Below are 22,670 nucleotides of genomic sequence, written 5' to 3'. Positions count from 1 at the left end.
GAAAAAGAGGCTACCCACAGGAGAGAGTTGGAACTCCTGAGAGAAACCCACCGACAGGCCATGGAATTAGAAAAGGCTAAGCAACAGGCTCCAGCCAATCCTAACAACCCTTTGCCAATTATGGTTCCACATCCCAGGAAATTTCCCACCTACAAGGCAGGTGATGACACTGAGGCCTTCTTGGAAAATGTTGAAAGAGCCTGTCTTGGGTACAGCATCCCTGAAAACCAGTACATGGTAGAATTGAGGCCACAGCTCAGTGGACCTTTAGCAGAGGTGGCAGCTGAAATGCCTAAGGAGCAAATGAACGACTATAAACTTTTTCAAACCAAGGCCAGATACAGAATGGGGATAACCCCGGATCATGCCCGTCGGCGTTTCAGAACCCAAAAGTGGAAACCAGATGTGTCATTTCCCAAACACGCCTACTACGTTGGGAAAAATTATGAGGCCTGGATATCAGGAAACAATGTTAAATCCATAGATGAACTGCACCTCCTCATACAAATGGAGCAGTTCTTGGATGGTGTTCCTGAAGACATAACACGGTACATACAAGATGGAAAACCCAAAAATCTCGCTGAGGCGGGGGAGATTGGAGCCAGATGGATGGAAGTGGCAGAAAGCAAGAAAGCTACTGTCAAGGGGAACGAATATCCCAGAGGGCACACTAACCATAAACCCCACAACCGAGGACAGCCAAAGACCCCACATACAACCCAAGTAAAGCCACAGATGCCCTATTCTTCCACCTCACCAGTCTCCAGTAACTCACCTCGACCCAGTGACCCATCAGATGGAAGATGCTTTAAGTATAATGAACTGGGACATATCAAGGCCAACTGCACAAAGACCGCCAACCGAGTGCAGTTCATTACACCACCATCACACCAAAGATCCCCAGGCCCAGATGCCTCTCAAATACCCTTGGAGCGAAGGGAAAATTTGAGAGTAGGCAGAAAGAAGGTTACTGCATGGAGAGACACGGGGGCACAAGTGTCAGCTATCCACCAATCCTTCGTAGACCCCAAATTCATCAACCCAAAGGCCCAAGTGACAATTTACCCCTTCATGTCACAAGCTACAGCTGAACTGCCTGTCCAGTACAAAGGCTGGTCAGGAATGTGGACTTTTGCAGTTTATGACAACTATCCCATCCCCATGCTACTGGGGGAAGACTTGGCCAACCAGGTGAAGCAGGCCAAGAGAGTGGGAATGGTTACACGTAACCAAACCAGGCAAGCTTCCAGAACCATTCTTGTTCCTGAGCCGTCCATGGACGCCCCGTCTGTGTTACCAGAGACCCAGACAAAGATAGTGGACCCGCATTCCATGCCAACCACTGAAACAGCCACAGCACCTCCAGTCCCAGGCCCGGAACTGGAACAGCAACCAGCACCAGTAAGTGCAACCACATCTTCAAACTCAACGCCAGAAGGCGCCAGCGAGCCAGAACTGGCAGAAGCAACAGATAGCCATATCCAAAAGTCTCAGCCAGAGCCTGAAATACCCTCAGGTGCACCAGCGGAGAGCGGTTCACCAGCAACGGAAACAACCCCATCACCTACATCGCTTCCAGAGGGACCAAGCCCAAGTCCACAGTCTGAGGAAGAACTGGTAACCCCAGCCTCAAGGGAACAGTTCCAAACTGAGCAGGAAGCAGATGACAGCCTTCAGAAAGCTTGGGTGGCGGCACGGAGCACCCCACCGCCTCTCAGCTCTTCTAATCGATCCCGGTTTCTTATAGACCAAGGACTTTTATACAAGGAAATTCTTTCTGGTGGACACCGGGAAGAATGGCAGCCGCAAAAACAGTTGGTTGTTCCAACTAAGTACCGGGGGAAGCTCTTAAGCTTAGCCCATGATCATCCCAGTGGCCATGCTGGGGTGAACAGAACCAAGGACCGGTTGGGGAAGTCCTTCCACTGGGAGGGGATGGGCAAGGACGTTGCCAAGTATGTCCGGTCTTGTGAGGTATGCCAAAGAGTGGGAAAGCCTCAAGACCAGGTCAAGGCCCCTCTCCAGCCACTCCCCATAATTGAGGTCCCATTTCAGCGAGTAGCTGTGGATATTCTGGGTCCTTTCCCAAAAAAGACGCCCAGAGGAAAGCAGTACGTACTGACTTTCGTGGACTCTTTGCTACCCGATGGCCGGAAGCAGTAGCTCTAGGCAACACCAGGGCTAACACTGTGTGCCTGGCCCTAACAGACATTTTTGCCAGGGTAGGTTGGCCCTCCGACATCCTTACAGATTCAGGATCTAATTTCCTGGCAGGGACCATGCAAAAACTGTGGGAAACTCATGGGGTGAACTACTTGGTTGCCACCCCATACCACCATCAAACCAATGGCCTGGTGGAAAGGTTTAATGAAACTCTGGGGGCCATGATACGTAGATTCATCAACGAACACTCCAATAATTGGGACCTAGTGTTGCAGCAGTTGCTGTTTGCCTACAGGGCTGTGCCACATCCCAGTTTAGGGTTTTCACCATTTGAGCTTGTGTATGGCCACGAGGTTAAGGGGCCATTACAGTTGGTGAAGTAGCAATGGGAGGGGTTTACGCCTTCTCCAGGAACTAACATTCTGGACTTTGTAAGCAACCTACAAAGCACCCTCCGACACTCTTCAGTCCTTGCTAAAGAGAACCTAAAGGATGCTCAGGAAGAGCAAAAGGCCTGGTATGACAAACATACCAGAGAACGTTCCTTCAAGGTAGGAGACCAGGTTATGGTCTTGAAGGCGCAACAGGCCCATAAGATGGAAGCATCATGGGAAGGGCCATTCACGGTCCAAGAGCGCCTGGGAACTGTGAACTACCTCATAGCATTTCCCAATTCCTCACTAAAGCCTAGAGTGTACCATGTTAATTCTCTCAAGCCTTTCTATTCCAGAGAATTACAAGTTTGTCAGTTTACAGTCCAGGGAGATGATGCTGAGTGGCCTGACGGTGTCTACTACGAAGGGAAAAAAGATGGTGGCGTGGAAGAGGTGAACCTCTCAACCACCCTGGAACGTCTGCAGCGGCGACAAATCAAGGAGCTGTGCACTAGCTTCGCCCCATTGTTCTCAGCCACCCCAGGACGGACTGAACGGGCATACCACTCCATTGACACAGGTAATGCTCACCCAATTAGAACCCCACCCTACTGGGTGTCTCCTCATGCCCAAGCTGCTATACAACGGGAGATCCAGAACATGCTACAAATGGGTATAATCTGCTCATCTACCAGTGCATGGGCATCTCCAGTGGTTCTGGTACCCAAACCAGATGGGGAAATACGCTTTTGCGTGGACTACCGTAAGCTAAATGCGGTAACTCGTCCGCACAACTATCCAATGCCATGCACCGATGAGCTATTGCAGAAGTTGGGACGTGCCCAGTTCATCTCTACAATAGACTTAACCAAGGGGTACTGGCAAGTACCGCTAGATGAACCTGCCAAGGAAAGGTCAGCATTCGTCATCCACGCGGGGGTGTATGAATTCAATGTCCTTCCTTTCGGCCTTCGAAATGCACCCGCCACCTTCCACAGGCTGGTAGATGGTCTACTAGCAGGACTGGGAGAATATGCAGTTGCCTACCTCGATGATGTGGCCATTTTTTCAGACTCCTGGCCCGAACACCTACTACACCTGGAAAAGGTCTTTGAGCGCATCAGGCAGGCCGGACTAACTGTTAAGGCCAAAAAGTGTCAAATAGGCCAAAACAGAGTGACTTACCTGGGGCACCAGGTGGGTCGAGGAACCATAAACCCCCTACAGGCCAAGGTGAATGCTATCCAAAAGTGGCCTGTCCCAAGGTCAAAGAAACAGGTCCAATCCTTCTTAGGCTTGGCCGGGTACTACAGGCGATTTGTACCACACTACAGCCAAATCGCTGCCCCACTGACCGACCTGACCAAAAAGACCCAGCCAAATGCAGTTAAGTGAACTGATGAGTGTCAAAAGGCCTTTACCCAACTTAAGGCAACGCTCATATCTGACCCTGTGCTCAGGGCCCCGGACTTTGACAAGCCATTCCTAGTAACCACGGATGCATCTGAGCGTGGCATAGGAGCAGTTCTCATGCAGAAAGGACCGGATCACAACTTCCATCCTGTCGTGTTTCTCAGAAAGAAACTGTCAGAGGGAAAGTCACTGGTCAGTCAGTGAAAAGGAATGCTACGCCATTGTGTAGGCCCTGGAAAAGCTACGCCCATATGTTTGGGGACGGCGGTTCCAGCTACAAACTGACCATGCTGCGCTAAAGTGGCTTCATACTGCCAAGGGGAACAACAAGAAACTTATTCGTTGCAGTTTAGCTCTCCAGGATTTTTATTTTGAAATTCAGCACATCTCAGGAGCTTCTAACAAAGTAGCTGATGCACTCTCCCATGAGAGTTTCCCAGAATCCAGTAGTTAAAAAGTGTTCTTAAAATGTACAAGTCTGTTAGTTATATACTTAGTGGTATATGTAAAGGTGCATGTGTTGTATTAATCAGTTTATTTTAAAGTTCTAGGAGGAAATCGCCACCAGTGAGCTTCCCCACTGCCTGCAATTTGGGGGGGGCGTGTCATAAACAGATAGCTAAGGGTTAATGTCTCTTTCACCTGGAAAGAAGTAACCTGAAACACCTGACCAGAGGACCAATCAGGAAACAAGACTTTTTAAAATCTGGGTGGAGGGAAGTTTGTGTCTGAGTTGTTTGTCTTCTGCCTGTCTCTCTCTCGGCTATGAGAGGATTTCTGTTTCCAAGTTGTGAGTACAGAGATCATAAAACAATAGGGGTTATTGTTTTTTTCTTTTGTATTTACATGGTATAGTTGCTGGAATGTTTTGAATTGTATTTTTTGAATAAGGCTGTTTATTCATATTTCTTTTAAGCAAATGACCCTGTATTTGTCACCTTAATACAGAGAGACCATTTTTATGTATTTTTTTTTCTTTCTTTTTACATAAAGCTTCCTTTTTAAGACCTGTTGGAGTTTTTCTTTAGTGGGGAACTCCAGGGAACTGAGTCTGTGCTCACCAAGGAATTGGTGGGAGGAAGAAGTCAGGGGGAAATCTGTGTGTGTTAGATTTACTAGCCTGACTTTGCATTCCCTCTGGGTGAAGAGGGAAGCACTTCTGTTTCCAGGACTGGAAACAGGGAGGGAACACCTGGAGGGGGGAAGGGAAATGGTTTATTCCCCTTTGTTGTGAGACTCAAGGAATTTGGGTCTTGGGGTCCCCAGGGAAGGTTTTTGGGGGGACCAGAGTGCCCCAAAACACTAATTTTTTGGGTGGTGGCAGCTTTACCAGGTCCAAGCTGGTAACTAAGCTTGGAGGTTTTCATGCTAACCCCCATTATTTGGACGCTAAGGTCCAAATCTGGGATTAGGTTATGACACACCCGTAAGAGGGCCCCACGTCCAAGCCATTGTTCGGCGTACCGTCAAGAGCTGGTGCGCTGCAGCTGGGTGGCCTGGCTTCTCCAGGAGGCAATTTAAAGGGCCTGGGGCTCCCAGCAGGGGTTGGAGCCTCAGACCCTTTAAATTGCCATCAGAGCCCCACTGTTGAAGCCCTGGAATAGGGCTGCATGGCTCTGGGGGCTATTTAAAAAGTCTGAGGCTCCCATTGCTTCTACTGCCCCAACCCTTTAAATAGCCGCTGGAGCCCTGCTGCTTCCCCAGGGCTCCCACAGCTATTTAAAAGGCCAGGGTGGTAGAAGCAGGGGAGCCAGGGGCCCTTTAAATAGCCCACATAGCCCAAGGTTAGTGAGGGGCTCCGAGGGCTATTTAAAGTGCTGGGGCTCCAGCTGCCTCTGCTACCCCGGTCCCTTAAATAGCCACTGGAGCCTCAATGCTTCCCCAGGGCTCCCGTGGCTATTTACAGGGCCAGGGCAATGGAAGCAGGGGAGCCCCGGGCCTGCTACTGCTGCTACCCCGGTGGGGGGGGTGCACTAATCGTACAGGGTGGGCTGTACCTCCTGTACCCACACCCCCTGCCCGCAGCCAGCCGCTGCTGCACCCTCTGCCCTGTCTCCAGCCAACCCCTGCCATACCCCCATGCCTGAAGCCAGCCAGTCCCGCACTCTTCTGCCTCCAGCCCTGCCACACACCCCTGCGGCCCTGCCTGAAGCCAGCCAGCCCACCCCACGCACCCGTCTCCAACCAGGACCACACCACTTGCCCTGCCTGCAGCCATCCCCATGTCCACTGGTGCCCTGCATTTCCCAGGGCAGTAACCGTGCACACCTGCTTCAATGAGGGGGGCAGGGAGCAGCTGGGACCACACATGTGCACGCCCTAGGGTGACCAGACAACAAGTGTGAAAAATCGGGACAGGGGGTCAGGGGATCCTATATAAGAAAAAGACCCAAAAATTGGGACTGTCCCTATAAAATTGGGACATCTGGTCACCCTAGCACAATCCCAGGGAGTGTGGGGGGACCCACACATGTGAAACAGAGCTTATTTCTAGTTCAGGCCCATCTTTTTAAAAAAGAACTTTAGGTAGGGTTAACATACATCTGTATTTTCCCAGACATGTCAGGTTTTTTGGTTCTTAAATCGCCATCCGGGAGGAAAATAAGTATTAGTGGTAACCCTATTGGTACAAAAAAATACATACTGTGGCAAGTTCCTTATAATCAGAACTTTTTATAGGGCTCCTACAGCTAAGAAATTAAAAAAAAAAAGTTTTAAAAAAAAGCCTTTAAATCATCCCTGCCGGGGCCCTGCCGAAAATGTTCGAATTGGGCTCCGCACTTCCTAAAGCCAGCCCTGCCCCTGAGCTCCTGGCCCAGGAGCCTACCCCCAGCTCCTCCCTTGCTGTTCCCCTTCCCCCGCAGCCTCATCTCACTTTACCAGCGGCCCAATGCTCTGGGCAGCGGGGCTGCAAGCTTCTGGGGCTCTGGGCTGCACAGTGGCGACAGTGTGGCTGGCTCCAGCCAGACAGCGCGGCTGTAGCACTGCCAGCCACCAGTGCTCCAGGCAGCACAGTAAGGGGGCAGGAAACGGAGGGTGGGAGGGTTTGGATAGAGGGCAGGGAAGTTAGGGGGTGGTGGTCAGAGGGCAGGGAATGGGGGGCGTGGGTTGAATGGGGGCAGGGGTCCTAGAGGGACAGTCATGAATGAGAGGAGGGGTTGGATGGGGCTGCAGGGGGCAGGGGCTCCAGAGGCAGTCAGGGGACAGGGAGAAGGGGTAGTTGGATGGGGCAGGGCTCCGGGGGGGGGAAGGAGGGGGACCGTCAGGGGGTGAGGGGTATTGGATGGGGCAGGAGTCCCCTAACCAATCCTCCATATAGTTTCCAAAACCCGATGCAGCCTTCAGGCAAAAATTTGCCCATTCCTAGTTTAATCCAATTTATTTATTTGGCATATGCAATCTAGTCAAGCCAAGCCATGTCACAACATTCTTATTAGCAATGTTCAAGGCACGAAGACCATTAAAAAGTGGAGTCATTTTGTAGACCTCAACAATGTGCGTCATGATTTGTGGCTGCCCACACTGACATAATGGACTGTCTCTAAAACACCAGCAAAATTCTGCTTCAGCACAAATTCCATGTCCAGTACAAAACATAGCTGAGAAGGCTCCATTGCCTTCATGGTAAATAAAACATGGGCTGAGGCTGGTGGATTACGAGACACGATAATTATTTGTCACTCTGTCTGCGGACCATGAAGCTTGCCTCAACCATAAATCCCCTCACCTGGTAAACTTATCCACAACTGGCGCTGTGAGGGCAGATGATCATGTGGTGGATTAAACAAGTCTTTAATTAACGGAAGATGTGACATATCACACAATTTTGTTATGAGCTTTGCTACACTTTCCACTCTATGAACAGTGAGTGGTAACTATAATAGAGGAGTAGATTTAAGTGTGCCTGAAATAATATGTGTAAGTAAGCCCAATAACATCATATCATAGAATTTAAAGTCAGAAGGCATCATTAGATCATCTAGTCTCATCTGGATATCACAGGCCACTAACATCCCCAGCAACCAAAATTACACTAAAGTATTACAATTCTCAGCAGATCAGGTCCCTGTGTGCCACAAAAGCAAAGAACTGGAGGACCAAGGTACACCAATGCCCAAGGCTCCTGTGATGACAGGGTAATGAGTCCAGACAATCCTGGCAAGCAACCTACACTCCATGTTACAGAAGAAGGCAACCCCAACCCCATAGTTACTGCTAATCTGACTTGGGGGGAAATTCCTTCTCAGCCCCACATATGGTGCACAGTTAGACCCCCAGCATGTGGGCAAGAACCAGCCTGTCAGACTTCTTACTATTATTGTCACCACAGTGCCTAGGAGCTCTAGTCACAGCTTGATATAGATAGACAGATGGGAGAGTACAAGTAAATAATGACACAATATTGGTCAAGTTGCGTTTGTTTGGGTTTTTTGTAAGCATCACAGCAAATAAGTTTAACGGACGGCTTTGAAGTAGCACATGGATGTTTACAGGCAGCTCCTCTCAAGCATGAAGTTCAGCACGGGATAAAGCACAAAGCTGTTTGTTTTAAGAGTGAAGAAGTGGGCAATGGAGGCTGGCCTTAGAAGAAACGCCACCTGGAATGGGTGGGTCAGGTCCGACAGCAACTGCTATCCAAGAGCTATTCCGTAGGGTCACTAATCGCTTGTTAGGGCAGACTGCGAATTTACCTAAGCCCCTTCGCACCTCGCAGGTCAGTACCCTTGTTCCTGGTGCACCCACGGATCGTGGCACCCGCGCCAAAGAAGGGGAAGCAGAGAAAACTCCAGCCCTGAGAAAGGTTCGGTGACTTCCCCCTCCAGTCCCCCAGCACCATACCGCCCCATTTAGAGCAGCAGCGGGGACATGATACCTCACAGACCCCGCGGGCAGCCTCCCTGGAAATGCCCCATCCAGCCCCAGAGACCCACACGGCCGCGACCCCCTCCTCCTCCCCGGGGCAGCCAGCCACTCGCCCCCCGAGTAAGTGAGCGACCCTCTCTCCCAGCGCCCGGCCCCAGCCAGCCCAAGGCAGAGACCGGGGAACACGGCCACCCCGGCAAACACAGCCCGGCGCCCTACTCACCCTGGCGCCGTCTAGTCAAGGCCCAACGGAAACCTCATCGCACTGGCATTCTGGGTAGTGTAGTTTTCTCATTGCGCCCTGCCAGGGGAGGGCGGTTGGGTGCTGTGATCCCGGTGTATTCTGGGTAGTGTAGTTTTTTGCAGATACGCATCTCGGGAACCGTAGTTTTTATTGGCGGGACCCGAACGGCTGCATCCCGCCCCCTTGCGGCGAGTTGGCGCGGCGTCTGCCCAGGGACAGGAAGTGAGCGGCGAACAGCGCCCTTCCCCCGCCCCCAGCGCAGGCAGGAGAGGCGTTTGCGGCTTGGAGTTGCGCGCTGCTCACCAGCCCGTAGTTCCGTGCTGTGTGTGGGGAAGATGGCGGCTGAGGAGGCTGTAGAGGCAGCGCTGGCCCGGCTGCCCCCCGAACAGGGGGAGGTGGAGGAGGAGCAGGAGGAGGCCGGAGAGATCAGTAAGGGAGCGGCTGCGGGTGGGTGCGTGGCGGGGGCAGCCTGCGATCTGGGGACAGACATGTGGAAGAAGGGACCCCTTCTCCCGGGCCATAGGGGCTGAGCTGAGGGGATCGGGTGGGGGTTCAGGCCCTGCTCACCCGCTGCGGGGGCTGGGAGCGGTGTGTGCCGTAGCAGCAGCAGCATCCTCACCAAGCCCGGGGATGGGAGTCAGGACTCCTGGGTCTTGCTGCCTCCCTCGATTGCCGGGAGGATGCTGCCACCTGCTAGAGGGGCCGACTCCTGGTTGTGAAACGCCTTGAGTGGATGGCGATAGGGAAACGCAACGCCTCACTGGCCCCGGTAGGTGGAAAAGCTGTGTTATTCCTACACCGCCAGTTCTCTCCTGGCTCTGGGACACCAGCGCAGGCCATTGATGGGGCTGCTTCCTGCTCACAATCTCAGGGGTGTGATGTTCCGTCCAGGGGCATCATTTCAGATGTGCGGGGGGATTAACCAGGATTCCAGGGGTGAGTTAGGCACCTGAAAACAATAGGTGTTTTGCAGATAACTTAGAAATTAGCTGGCAGGAGCACTGTATCTAATACCTATGTAAAGAAGGAAAATTAAATAAACATTAGATCCATTCAGCTGTAATAGTAACATGTTCTGACATCTTGTGCCAAGTCACTTAAGGGACACTGCTTAGGCTTAAAATACTAATGTTTAGTTAATATTCTTACTTTTTTACTAACTCTTGAATACAACAGTTGAAAGAGTTGTAGAAAAAATCTCAATTCTTTTCTGTCATTTACACTTCTTACTCTTTGCAGTTCATCAAGCTTGGAACAGGTCATTTAACTTTTGGAAACATCCTACTAGGGCAAGGCTCTGTGAGTTTATACTTCAACTGCCCCAGGGCTCTAAGGGTGTTACCATACTATAAGTAATAGACTGGAAACTTACTTTAAACAAGAGTGAAACTGACACTTTCAGGTCTCTTTCACAGTATTGCCAAACTCTAATGTTCAAAAATCATGAGTCAGGTTCACCAAAAATCATGAGATTGGCTTAAAAATCTGAGATTATGTAAAAAGAATAGATTTGGTGTTCTTATTGTTAGTCTTTGGCTTTTTGACCCTTGAGGGTGCACTGAGGTCACATTTTGAAGCTTTCTCCACAGCCATGAGGGCTGGAAACTTACTTTTTCCTTATGAATGAAAGCTGAAATAATCACATATCCACTTGACTCCAGGAGCTGGGGTTTTAAGGAAAACAAGGACAAAATCATAAGAGTTGGCAATACTGCTTATTAACAAAGCACCTAACCTTCTAAACACTTTTGAAAATACCGCTAGGTGCCTAAATACCTTTGAAAATTTGGCCCTTAATCTCTTTATGTCTCAGTGCCCCACCTGTCCAATGGGGATAACAGCACTGCTCTACCTCACAGAGGGTGTGCAAGGAGAAATAGGTTAGACATTGCGAGATGCTCAGATCCTATGGTGATGGGGCCACATATTTACCACAGGTAGGGTGGGAACTTCTCCATATCAGTGCTATCTCTTCCCTTGGTTCTGGCCTATCTTTTCTTCTGTCCTCCTCACATCTCCATCTTTTCTAAATGTAACCTTGGCTCAGAAGACTTGGCTGTATTTCTTCTGAGGCCATGTCTACATCTAAAATTTTGCAGCGCTGGTAGTTACAGCTGTATTAGTACAGCTGTATAGGGCCAGCGCTGCAGAGTGGCCACACTTACAGCAACCAGCGCTGCAAGTGGTGTTAGATGTGGCCACACTGCAGCGCTGTTGGGCGGCTTCAAGGGGGGGTTCGGGGAACGGGAGAGCAAACCGGGAAAGGAGACCAGCTTCGCCGCGGTTTGCTCTCGCGTTCCCCGAACCCCTCTGCAAACCGCAGGGAAGGAGACCAGCTTGCTCGGGGTTCGGGGAACGAGAGAGCAAACCGGGAAAGGAGACCAGCTTCGCCGCGGTTTGCTCTCGCGTTCCCGAACCCCCTGCAAACCGCAGGGAAGGAGACCTGCTTGCTCGGGGTTCCGGGAACGAGAGAGCAAACCGGGAAAGGAGACCCGCTTCGCCGCAGTTTGCTCTCGCGTTCCCGGAGCCACCCAGCAAAACCGCAGGGAAGGAGACCTGCTTGCTCGGGGTTCTGGGAACGAGAGAGCAAACCGGGAAAGGAGACCCGCTTCGCCGCGGTTTGCTCTCCCGTCCCCCGAGCAAGCAGGTCTCCTTCCCTGCGGTTTGCTGGGTGGCTCCGGGAACGCGAGAGCAAACCGCGGTGAAGCTGGTCTCCTTTCCCGGTTTGCTCTCGCGTTCCCGGAGCCACCCTGCAAACCGCAGGGAAGGAGACCTGCTTGCTCGGGGAACGGGAGAGCAAAACCGCGGCGAAGCTGGTCTCCTTTCCCGGTTTGCTCTCGCGTTCCCGAACCCCCCTGCAAACCGCAGGGAAGGAGACCTGCTTGCTCGGGGTTCCGGGAACGCGAGAGCAAGCTGGGGAAGGAGACCAGCTTGATTACCAGAGGCTTCCTCCTTCCACGGAGGTCAAGAAAAGCGCTGGTAAGTGTTTACATTGGATTACCAGCGCTGGATCACCAGCGCTGGATCCTCTACACCCGAGACAAAACGGGAGTACGGCCAGCGCTGCAAACAGGGAGTTGCAGCGCTGGTGATGCCCTGCAGATGTGTACACCTTCAAAGTTGCAGCGCTGTAACTCCCTCACCAGCGCTGCAACTTTCTGATGTAGACAAGCCCTGAGTCTCCTGTGTTCTTTCTTCAACACCCTTCTCCTCCCCTCCAGCCCCCCCATCCTGTTTTACAGGCTCAGCTAATGACTTACAGATCGTTAATTTAATTACTAGCCCTTTCTTATCTTAATTACCCTGACTCTGTTTGTAAACAAAATACTGACTCCCTGCCCCAGGGGAACAAACTGGGAGCAGCACCTCTCCTCTGCAGAATTCACATTCCACATTCAGGCTGTGCTGCAGTTAAGAGCTACACCTGGGGCTAGGATATGCACTATGAGCAGACAAAACTCAGGGGTGGGGCAGGAGACCTCCCCCCTGCTCTCCCTAAATGATGCCCCTGTGAATACTGTGTCAGAATATTCCCAACAGATAGGGATTCTCTTGCTGTTTTACACAGTATAAAGCTCTGGAGAACAGGTTTGATGGACCCTGCCATTCAGAATAGCTCTGTCCTTTGTGGAGAGGTAATATCCATCAGAGTATTTGAGGTCTTCATCTTTATACACTATTCAAAAAGGCATCGAAACTAACTGGAACACCTTGAGTTTACAACACCAGTTTACCTTATAGCTGTTATATGCACTAACCTTTCCAGTTGCTGGTGGTAGTTGGTTGGAACATGTGTGACAAGAAGCCAAACTTTCTATTGCCCTGAATCATTGGTTCCAAGGCCAACAGTGTGATCATCTAGTCTGACCTCCAGTACAACACTGGCTATTGGACTTCCCCAAAATTCCTAGAGCAGATCTCTTAGAAAATCATGCAATCTTCATTTAAAAATTGTCAGTAATGGAAAATCCACCAAGACCTTTGTAAATTGTTCCAATGGTTAATTGCCCTCACTGTTAACATTTTACACCTTATGTCCAATCTGAATTATCTAACTTCAGCTTCCAGCCACTGGACCATAGTACACCTTTTTCTGCTATACTGAAGAGCCCATTATCAACGGCCCTGTCTACAATGGCAAGTTTCTGCACAGTAAAGCAGCTTTCTGCGCTGTAACTGCTGAGGTGTACACACTGTCAAGCCACTTAGTGCGCAGTAACTGCACAGTTGCAGCGCTTTAAAACAATCACCTCAACGAGAGGCGTACAGCTTTCTGCGCCGAGGCTACAGTGCTGCAGTGCCAGTGTAGACACTGTGGCAATTACAGCGCTGCGATTGGCCTCTGGGAGGTATCCCACAATGCCTGTTCTCACCTCTCTGGTCATTGGTTTGCACTCTACTGCCCTGCCCTCAGGTGACCAACCATCATCCCCGCCCTGTAAATTCCTTTGGAAATTTGAAAGTCCTCTTCCTGTTTGCTTGGTGATACGTGCAGTGGTCTCAGCGCATCTTTCCAGGTGGCCATGCCTGCTCCACGCACCAAGTGATCCCCCTCTTGGAGCAATGCCAAGCTGCACTTGGGAGAGGAGGCTGTCCTTTCCCAGCTGCACTCCAGCTGTAGAAATTATGATACCTGCAGATAGATTTCAAGAGGCAGGGTCAAATTGAAGGAGCTGCAGAACACCTTCCACAAGGTGCAGGAGGCAAACCGCCACTCCGGGGCTCTACCCACGAGCTGTCGGTTCTACAACGAGCTGGACGTGATACTCAGCAGCAGCCTCATGTTCACTGCAAAGACCACTGTGGATACTTCGTTGGCTCGTGTGCCAGTTGAGAGTGGACTGAGCCAGGAGGAAAACTTGGATGAGGATGTGGAGCGGGAGGGAGACCCAGAGGCAGAGGATGACTTGGAGGCCAGAGATGCATACAGCCAGGAACTCTTTTCTACCCCGGAGGAGGCTAGCCAGTCACAGCTGTCGGAGATTGGAGAAGTGCAAACGGGAGAGGACGACACTGGTAAGTGGATCTGATTTTGGGAATCTCTGAAGCGAGTTGTTGGGTAGCAGGAGAGTTGCAGAAAGCAGACTTGTCTCCCACCGCATGCCTAGTCTGAGCAGCGGAACAGGCTATTGATTGACTCCCTCACTTCTCAGGAATCTCTCTCAGAGATCTCAGCGAAACTCTCGTGGAGATACTGGGCGATCCCCTGCTGCAGGTTCTTTGGCAAAGCTATTTTGTTTCTTGCCCCACTAATGGTAACTTTCCCGCCCCACTGTGCCATCACGGCAAGGGGGGGACCATTGCTACACAAAGGCAAGCCGCATAGGGGCCAGGGTGGAAGCCACAGGCTTGGAGAAGACCTTCCTTTGATTCCTGCTCACCCTCAGCAGCAAGATATCTTCCATAATGATCACATCCTGTGGAAAATGTGGGGACAGGAATGATTATCAGGCCTCCTGTACAGTGCTGGCTCTACCCAAGAGCCATGTGACCAGTGTACAGCAGGGTGCAGGAAGAGTGATTCACCCTGCCCATTCAGCTACTCACCATTTTGGGGGTCTTGTTGCTCATGTGTGCTTGCCAGGGGTCATCCAGTTAGTGACAGGTGTGTGAGTGCTGTCTGTGTTTTAAATCACTAAATCAATGTTGTCTGCATTGCAAACCATACTGCTTCTGTAAAATGTTGCGTTTAAACTTCACAGAGGTGACCTTGGGAGCCCAGCCTCCCTCTTTGTTATCGGCGGCTGAACAGCTGTGCAGAATTAAAAAGCGGCCAAGAAGAACTAAGGAGGACTTTTGCGCAATGTTATAATATACTCAGTTGCTGAGAAACAGGAATTGAAGGAGTGGTGGGATAGTGAGAAGAGGGACTGAAAGGAGAACGTGGCGTGCCAGAATGAAGCCATGGAGCCGCTCTTAACGGTTATGGAGCGCCAAGCAGACAAGCTCCATGTGATACTACCTCTTCAAATCGAGCAGCTGCGCCCCTGCCCCCCCTTCAGCCGCTGTCGCAAAACATTTACCCATGTGCCCCCTAGACACCGCCAACACACTGTTATCAACCTCCTGACTCCAGTCTATACCCACAGCATTCCACTCCTTCCCCTCACAGTCCAGCACTGTGGACTCCCACTACCCACAGCACTCAACACCCATCCCTCTGCAGTTTGGCCCTGCTGCAGTACAGTACCCACTGCATTGTACTCCAGAGGAGAAGGCTGGATATGATCCCTGAACATACACAAATCTTTAGCTGTCCCGGGACCCCTCCTCCTCCTGTGACCTTCCCTTCCTCCATCCCCCTCACTGCCGATGTTTTTTGTTTTTGTTTTTTTTTGTTTGACTCTGTCCTCCAGTTGTTGTCTTTTAATAAAAAAAAATGTTGGTTTGAAAGCAATCTTTATTAATTGAAAGCAAAAAGAGCACTGCAAAGCAACATACAATTACAAATACAAATGGGCATTTTGACTTCCCCTACAGTGATCTTCTGGTCCAGGAAGAAAGTCCCTGCTTGCAGCTTCCTGAACACGCCAGTGTTCCGAAAGAAGTATGCGTCATGCATCTTTCCAGACCAGTCTGCATTAACGTCTGTGAAACACGGTGATCCATAAGCACCTGGAGAACCCTAGAGAAATACCCCTTGTGATTAATGTACTCAGTGGCTAGATTGTCTGATGCCAGAATTGGTATATGCATGCCATCTGTCGCCTCTCCATAGTTAGGGAAGCCCATTTGTGCAAAGCCATCCACAATGTCACACACGTTGCCCAGAGTCACAGTCTTTCAATTAATGGCCCGGCACGTTTCTGTCAACACGAGTCCAATGGTCAACTTTCCCACTTCAAACTGGTTAACGGCCGATTAGTAGCAATCTGGAGTAGCCAGCTTCCACAGTGCAATTGCCACACGCTTCTCCAGTGACAAGGCAGCTCTCATTCTCGTATCATTGCACTGCAGGGCTGGGGCAAGCTCATCACACAATCCCATGAATGTGATTTTTCTCATCCAAAAGTTCTGCAGCCACTGCTCATCATCCCAGACATGCATGATAATGTGATCCCACCTCTCAGTGCTTGTTTCCTGAGCTCCAAAGTGGCATTCCACTGTAGTCAGCACTTCCATGAATGCCACAAGCAATCTCGTGTCATAGCTACTATGCGTGGTGAGATCAGTGTTGCACTCCTCTTGCCTTTGTAGTTTAAGGAATAACTCCACTGCCACTCATGACATGTTAGAGCGAGCAGCATACTGGTCAACAGTTCGGGATCCCTTCCTGCAGCCTGAAGAGGCGAGGCGCGCAGTACACAAACTGTTGAAAGGTGGTGCCAAATGTGGACGGAAGCACAGGGATTTCTGGGATGTGAAGCAATGCATCACAGGGCATTGGGACAGGACACAGGATGCCCCATGACCCTCTCCGCCTTCCCACAAGTCTTAGCAGCAGAAGAGAAAGAGATGCTCTGTGGGATAGCTGCCTAGAGTGCACCACTCCAAATACTGCTGCAAGTGCCGCAAGTGTGTACACGCTATTGCACAGGCAGCTGACAATGTGAACACACAACAGCAGTTTCCTTTCAGCGCACTCTGAGCAATGCTGTAACTGCCAGTGCTGTCATTTTGCCAGTGTAGACATGGCCAAATATTTATTCATCGTGTAGGTACTAATAGACTGTAATCAATTCATCTCTTAACTTTCTCTTTGTTATGCTAAATAGGTTGAGCTTCTTGAATCTTTCACTAAAAGGCACTTTCTAATCCTTTAATTGTTCTCATGGCTCCTCTTTGAACCCTCTTCAGTTTATCAACATCCTTCTTGAGGGCACCAGAACATGACACAGTATTATGCATCCTTGCATTGCATTGGCCACAGCATCATACAAGGCCTCATGTTCAGGTGATTATCCACCATGACCCAAATCTTTTTCAGAGTCAGTTCTCTCCAGGATAATCCCCCATCTTGTAAGCATGGCCTAGATTCTTTGTTCCTAGATGTATAAATTTACATTTAGCCATATTAAAACGTATATTGTTTGCTTGTACCCAGTTTTCCAAGTGATTCAGATCTCTGTGAATCAGTGACTTATCCTCTCCATTATTTATTACTCTCCCAATTTGTGTGTCAACTGCAAACTTTATCAATTATGATTTTATATTTTCTTCCAGGTCACTAATAAAAATGTTATATTGTTTAAGGCCAAGAATTGATACCTGCAGGACTGCACTAAGAAAACTGCCCATTCAATGATGACTTCTTATTAACAGTTACATTTTTAGATCTATCAGTGAGCCAGCTTTTAATCCTTTTAATATGTGGCATATTAATTTTATGTTCTAGTTTTTTCATCAAAATGGCATGTGGTACCTAGTTAAACACTTTACAGAAGTGTGAGTATGTCAACATTACTACCTTTATCTGCCAAACTTGTAATCTCATCAAAAATTATATCAAGTTATTTTGACAGGATATATTTTCCATAAACACATGTTGATAGGCATTAATTATATTACCCTCTTTTATTTCTTTAGTAATCATGTCCTGAATCAGCCACTCCATTATTTTGCCTGGGATCAGGCTGACGGGCCCATCATTACCTGGGTCATCCCATTTACCCTTTTAAAATACTGGCACAACATTAGCTTTCTTCCACTCTTCTGGGACTTCCCCAATGCTCCAGAACCCATTGAATATCAAATTAATGATCCAGCATGCTTCTCAGCCAGCTCTTTTAAGACTTTTGGATGCAATGTACACTGCTACCCCGATATAACGCAGTCGTGGGGAGCCAAAACTCAAACAAGTACACAGCCAATATTCATAACTTTGAATACAAAAATGATACATGCATACAAATAGGATGAATATATTTGGAAGATCATAACCTTTACAGAGATATGTTACATGGCATATGTAGCATAAAACTTATTTCAGTCATGTTATATATACATTCATAAGCATATTCCCAATTATTTTAAAATGTCTAACTATAGTTGCTGCTGTTTAATATCCTCCTGAGATATTAGTGGAAAGGTAAGAGTGTTATCGTGACAATTGATCTGACTAGATCATTTGTTTCCCTTCCCCCACCCAATAGAGAACAGAAATATTTATTGAACATTTCTTCCATTTCTTCATTATTATTAATAATTATACTATTTACAATTAACAGGGACACCATTTCAGATTTTGGAGGGGTGTCAACTTCAACTGTGATTCCAGGGGCTACTTGGGCACCTGAAAACACTTGTTTTTTTTGCACATGATAACTTAGAAATTATTATTTGACAGGAGCACTGTATCTAATTCCCATCTTAAGAAAAAATATATATATATTAGATCCAATCAGCTCTAATACTAACATGTTTCGACACTTTTTCACTAGGAGGGTGGTGAAGCACTGGAATGGGTTACCTAAGGAGGTGATGGAATCTCTTCCTTAGAGGTTTTTAAGGTCAGGCTTGACGAAATCCTAGCTGGGATGATTTAGTTGGGGATTGGTCCTGCTTTGAGCAGGAGGTTGGACTAGATGACCTCCTGAGGTCCCTTCCAACCCTGATATTCAATTATTCTATGATTCAACTTCATGTCAATTCACTTAACGGTCACTGGTTAGGTTTAAAATTGTAATGTATATTCTTACTTTGTTACTAACTCTTGAATACAACAATTGAAACAATTGTAGAAAATCATGTGTCTGACGTTTCCCCCATGAAAGCTTATGCTCCAATACATGTGTTAGTCTTTAAGGTGCTACAGGACTCGTTGCTTTTTACAGATCCAGACTAACACGGCTACCCCTCTGATACTAGAAAATCTAGATTACCTTCTATCACTTTTTGCAGTTCACCAAGCTTAGAATAGATCATTTAACTTTTGGAATCATCCTACTAGGGCAAGGAGTTTAGACTGAGTTTAAACTGCACCTCGGGACATTACCCCCACTACAAATAATAGACTAGAATCTGATTTTAAACACAATACAAATCACTTTCACAGTATTGCCAAACCCAAATGTTCCAAAATCGTGAGTCAGGCGCTCAAAAAAACATGAGATTGGCTTTAAAATAATAAGATTATGTAAAATAATAGATTTAGTGTTCTTTTTATTAGTTTTTGTTTTTGAGTCTTGAGGATGCTCCAAGTTAACATTTTGAAGCTTTCTCCACAGCCACGAGGGCTGGAAACTTGTTTTTGCTTTAAGAAAGAAGGCTGAAATCATCACATATTCACTTAACTCCAGGAGCTGGGACTTTAAGGAAAACAATAATTTTCATGACACTCATGACAAAATCATGAGAGTTGGCAACACTGCTTTCACTTTTGTTTAGAGGCTAATTACTTTCCAGAAGGTCTTAAACACAACACTACAGTCATTCTGTTGTAGTTTTCATAGGAGAATATTTAAAGCCAAACACCAAGAAAATTCCACATTTTAAAGTTGAGAAAAAAATTGAGACTTTTAAGGTATATCAGGGCCGCTGCAGGCAGGAAAGGAAAATAAATAGACACAGGAGCTCTTGGCAGCTCTTCCTCTTGAAAGAACATTGGAGGATCCATCTTCCAGTCCTTTAATCAAGTAAAACTTCTATTGCCATCAGCGCCTCCATTCATAGACATTAAAATCACAATGAACATGTGATAACATTTAGTTAAAAACTATACACTTCATACCTAAATATCTGAGCCATCTTATCCAGAGTTATACATCTTACACACATTGGCTCAAGAACTACATTTTCTGGCATAGTCTGAGCAGTGCTAAACACACAGATAGTGCCCAGTGAATTATACAAATCATGACAATAATCGTCAACTTTATGAATGCAGTTTCTCTTATTTGTTCTGCAATTCGCCTGAATACAGCTGAAACCCTAAGAATTTGAGGCATAAACATATCTGATACTCAAACGACACTTTTTCATTCCTTCCGTTTCTCTAACTGATTAAAAAATGACAAAACAAAATGGTATTTCAGTTAAAATCTAAAATTGCACAGCAGGCATTGCTCTGCAACCCAGCCTGGGGCAGAACCTGCCATCCTTCTCATCCGAGTCTCTTCTTTCTTTCTTTCTTTCTTACCACTATGCTGCTTTTCATACTGTCAACCATGATAGCCTTCCCAATCACCTGGGACCAATTGCTGGAGTCTCCGAGAACTGGCCTTCTTGGTTTTTCTCCCATCTGTCAGAGCCCTCTTTTTTGTAGCATGCAGCAGAGGGATAGACTGGTACAGTGAATAGGGAGCTAGCCCTGAGTTCTACTCCACCCATAGATTCCTGCTTGACCTTAGGGACAGGGTTTCATAGGTTTTTAGGCACCCAAAGATGCATCTAGGCATCTAGTGGAGAGTACAAAGCATCTAACCTTCTAAGTGCTTTGAAAATCCCTCTAGGTGCCTAAATACCTTTGGAAATCTGGCCTTTAGTCTCTCTCTACCTCAGTGTCCCATCTGTACAATGGGGATAACAGCACTGCTCTACTTCACCAAGGGGCTATGATGTGAGACGCTCAGATACTATGGTGATGTGGCCACATAAGTACCACAGGTAGAGTGGGAACTTCTGTATACCACAGCTATCCCATCCCTAGGTTTTGGCCCTTTCTTTTCACCCACATCCCTCACATCTCTCTCTTTAAAGAATGTAAACTTGGCTTAGGGTATGGCTACACTCCAAACTTCAAAGCGCTGCCGTGGAGTGCTGCCGCGGCAGCGCTTTGAAGTGTGAGTGTAGTCGCAGCGCCAGCGCTGGGAGAGAGCTCTCCCAGCACTGCACATACTCCACATCCTCGTGGGGTTTAGCTTGCAGCGCTGGGAGCCACACTCAGGGGGATGTTTTTTTCACACCCCTGAGCGAGAAAGTTGCAGCGCTGTAAAGCGCCATTGTAGCCATGGCCTTAGAGGGCTTGGCTGTATTTCTCCTGAGTCCCTAACAGATTTCATCAACACCCCCACTCCCTGCAGTAGAATTCCTGTTTTACAGGTTTATCTAATGACTTCCAGATCTTTAATTTAATTACCAGCCCTTTCTTATATTAATCACCCTGTCTCTGTTCACAAACAAAATACCAACTCCCTGCCCCAGGAGCACAAGCTGGGAGAAGCACCTCCCTGAAGAATTTACATTCCACACTAATGCTGTGCAGTTAAGAGCACCCCACCTCAGAGCACATTTCCAGTACGAAATTTAGGATTATTTTTGTTCCTAATATACTCAAAAACTCATCTTATTGTCCTGAACTCTGGGGGCCACAGATTTTTCCATGTGTCCCTTCGCTTTTCTTTTTAATTTTCTACAATTCCTAGCTTCTGATTTATATTAATAACTATCAACTTCCCATTTCTTCTATTTGCTTTATATATTTATATCTGCCTTCACTTCCCCTCTAAATCAGTTTACATATGCATGTAGTCATTTACATAAGCACAAAGTTAGTGCAAAATCCTATTTTTCAGAGTCAGTGGTTTATGCTAGAGCCATGCAACTTGACCTGAACTGGATAGGACCCAACTGCAAGTGTCGGATCAGGTGGGAAAACCATTGGACTCTGATGGGTTTAGTTGACTCTCCTCATGCTCGAGGGATCAGCACAGTGGCAGCTGCATGCCCCACTCCAGCCTGCTACCACCATTTTGCTGCACTATGAGTGTGCCTACTGAGGAGCTGCAGCACCTTTCACAGTGCAGCAACAGGCAGAAGATGGCAGGAGCAGAGAATGCAGCCACTGGCAGTGGCACAACCAGCTGCTACCACGCTGAGCCCATGGGCTGGCGGCAGCAGCAACGACGACTCAGATTCAGGGGGAACAAACAGGTCTGAAAAACGCTGTGACCCTCTTGACATCAGGCCTAAAAATTAGTCTGAACAGACCTTTACTTTACATTTGCTTTGCGTTGTTGTAAATGACTACCAATGGTCTTCTCTCAACTCTGGCAGATCCAATGCAGTCTGAACCAGTTTGACCCCACTCTGGATAGGAAGTTGCACCAGTTCCAATAGTTGTCTTAACTCTGTCTGACAATACAGTTCCTAACAGTTTACAACAAATTAAATGCTCCACTTCTAAGCTAATTAAGCCTTACTTAATCATTTATTTTGGGGTATCATATTGTATAGTTTTTTGAGTGCAGTAATCTGTACTTTTATCCTGAAAGCTCAAACAATTCAGCCTCTCAGTTTTGCAGTTCAGTTCCAGCATTCAAATACTGCTTCTGCTGCACAAACTGACTACACAATTGTACCAGTTCCTAATTATTTTGGTTTTTAGCAATTTAGACATGAAGACTAAATCAGTTTTAACACACGTAACACATTTAGTCAGATCTCATTTAAATTTGATGGAATTTCTCCTCCATTCCCCCTCTGTTTATTTAATTGATAAACAATATAAGAATTTGTCCGCAAGTAGCTAGAATCTTTCCCTTTGCCTGTGTACTCTCCACTTACAAAAGCTGGCTGCTAAGTAATAGGATTTTGAGAGCGATTCCAATTCTTCATGAATAACTGGCTTCTACCGCTTGCAAACAATTATTATTTACATGGGTGGCGGGTGAACCCTCGCTTTAGGGAGTCTAGCCTATTGGCTACGCCCCTTACGCTCGAGGCCCTGCCCCCCC

At 47.9% G+C, this 22,670-nt stretch overlaps 2 protein-coding genes across 9 annotated transcripts in view; one reads left to right on the top strand and one right to left on the bottom strand.

The window, feature by feature from the left end:
* Positions 1 to 9,089, bottom strand: part of SWT1 (SWT1 RNA endoribonuclease homolog) — a 105,845-nt gene extending 96,756 nt beyond the window's left edge. For 3 of the 5 annotated variants that reach the window (XM_030572364.1, XM_030572368.1, XM_030572369.1), the window contains exon 1: positions 9,037 to 9,089. The gene's annotated coding sequence lies outside the window, so the exon portion shown is untranslated. The remainder of the gene's footprint in view (positions 1 to 9,036) is intronic. The other 2 variants (XM_030572365.1, XM_030572366.1) reach the window with 2 other exon arrangements.
* A 214-nt stretch (positions 9,090 to 9,303) lies between these two features.
* Positions 9,304 to 22,670, top strand: part of TRMT1L (tRNA methyltransferase 1 like) — a 59,541-nt gene continuing 46,174 nt past the window's right edge. For all 4 annotated transcript variants that reach the window (XM_030571840.1, XM_030571839.1, XM_030571838.1 and 1 more), the window contains exon 1: positions 9,304 to 9,486. In XM_030571840.1, coding sequence (XP_030427700.1) covers positions 9,393 to 9,486 — 94 coding nt within the window. In that variant the 5' untranslated portion in view covers positions 9,304 to 9,392. The remainder of the gene's footprint in view (positions 9,487 to 22,670) is intronic.

The sequence above is a fragment of the Gopherus evgoodei genome, chromosome 8 (assembly GCF_007399415.2).
Source record: "Gopherus evgoodei ecotype Sinaloan lineage chromosome 8, rGopEvg1_v1.p, whole genome shotgun sequence".
Lineage (NCBI taxonomy): Eukaryota > Metazoa > Chordata > Testudines > Testudinidae > Gopherus > Gopherus evgoodei.
Note: the sequence above shows the minus strand (reverse complement) of the source record. Positions and strands in the feature narration are given on the sequence as shown.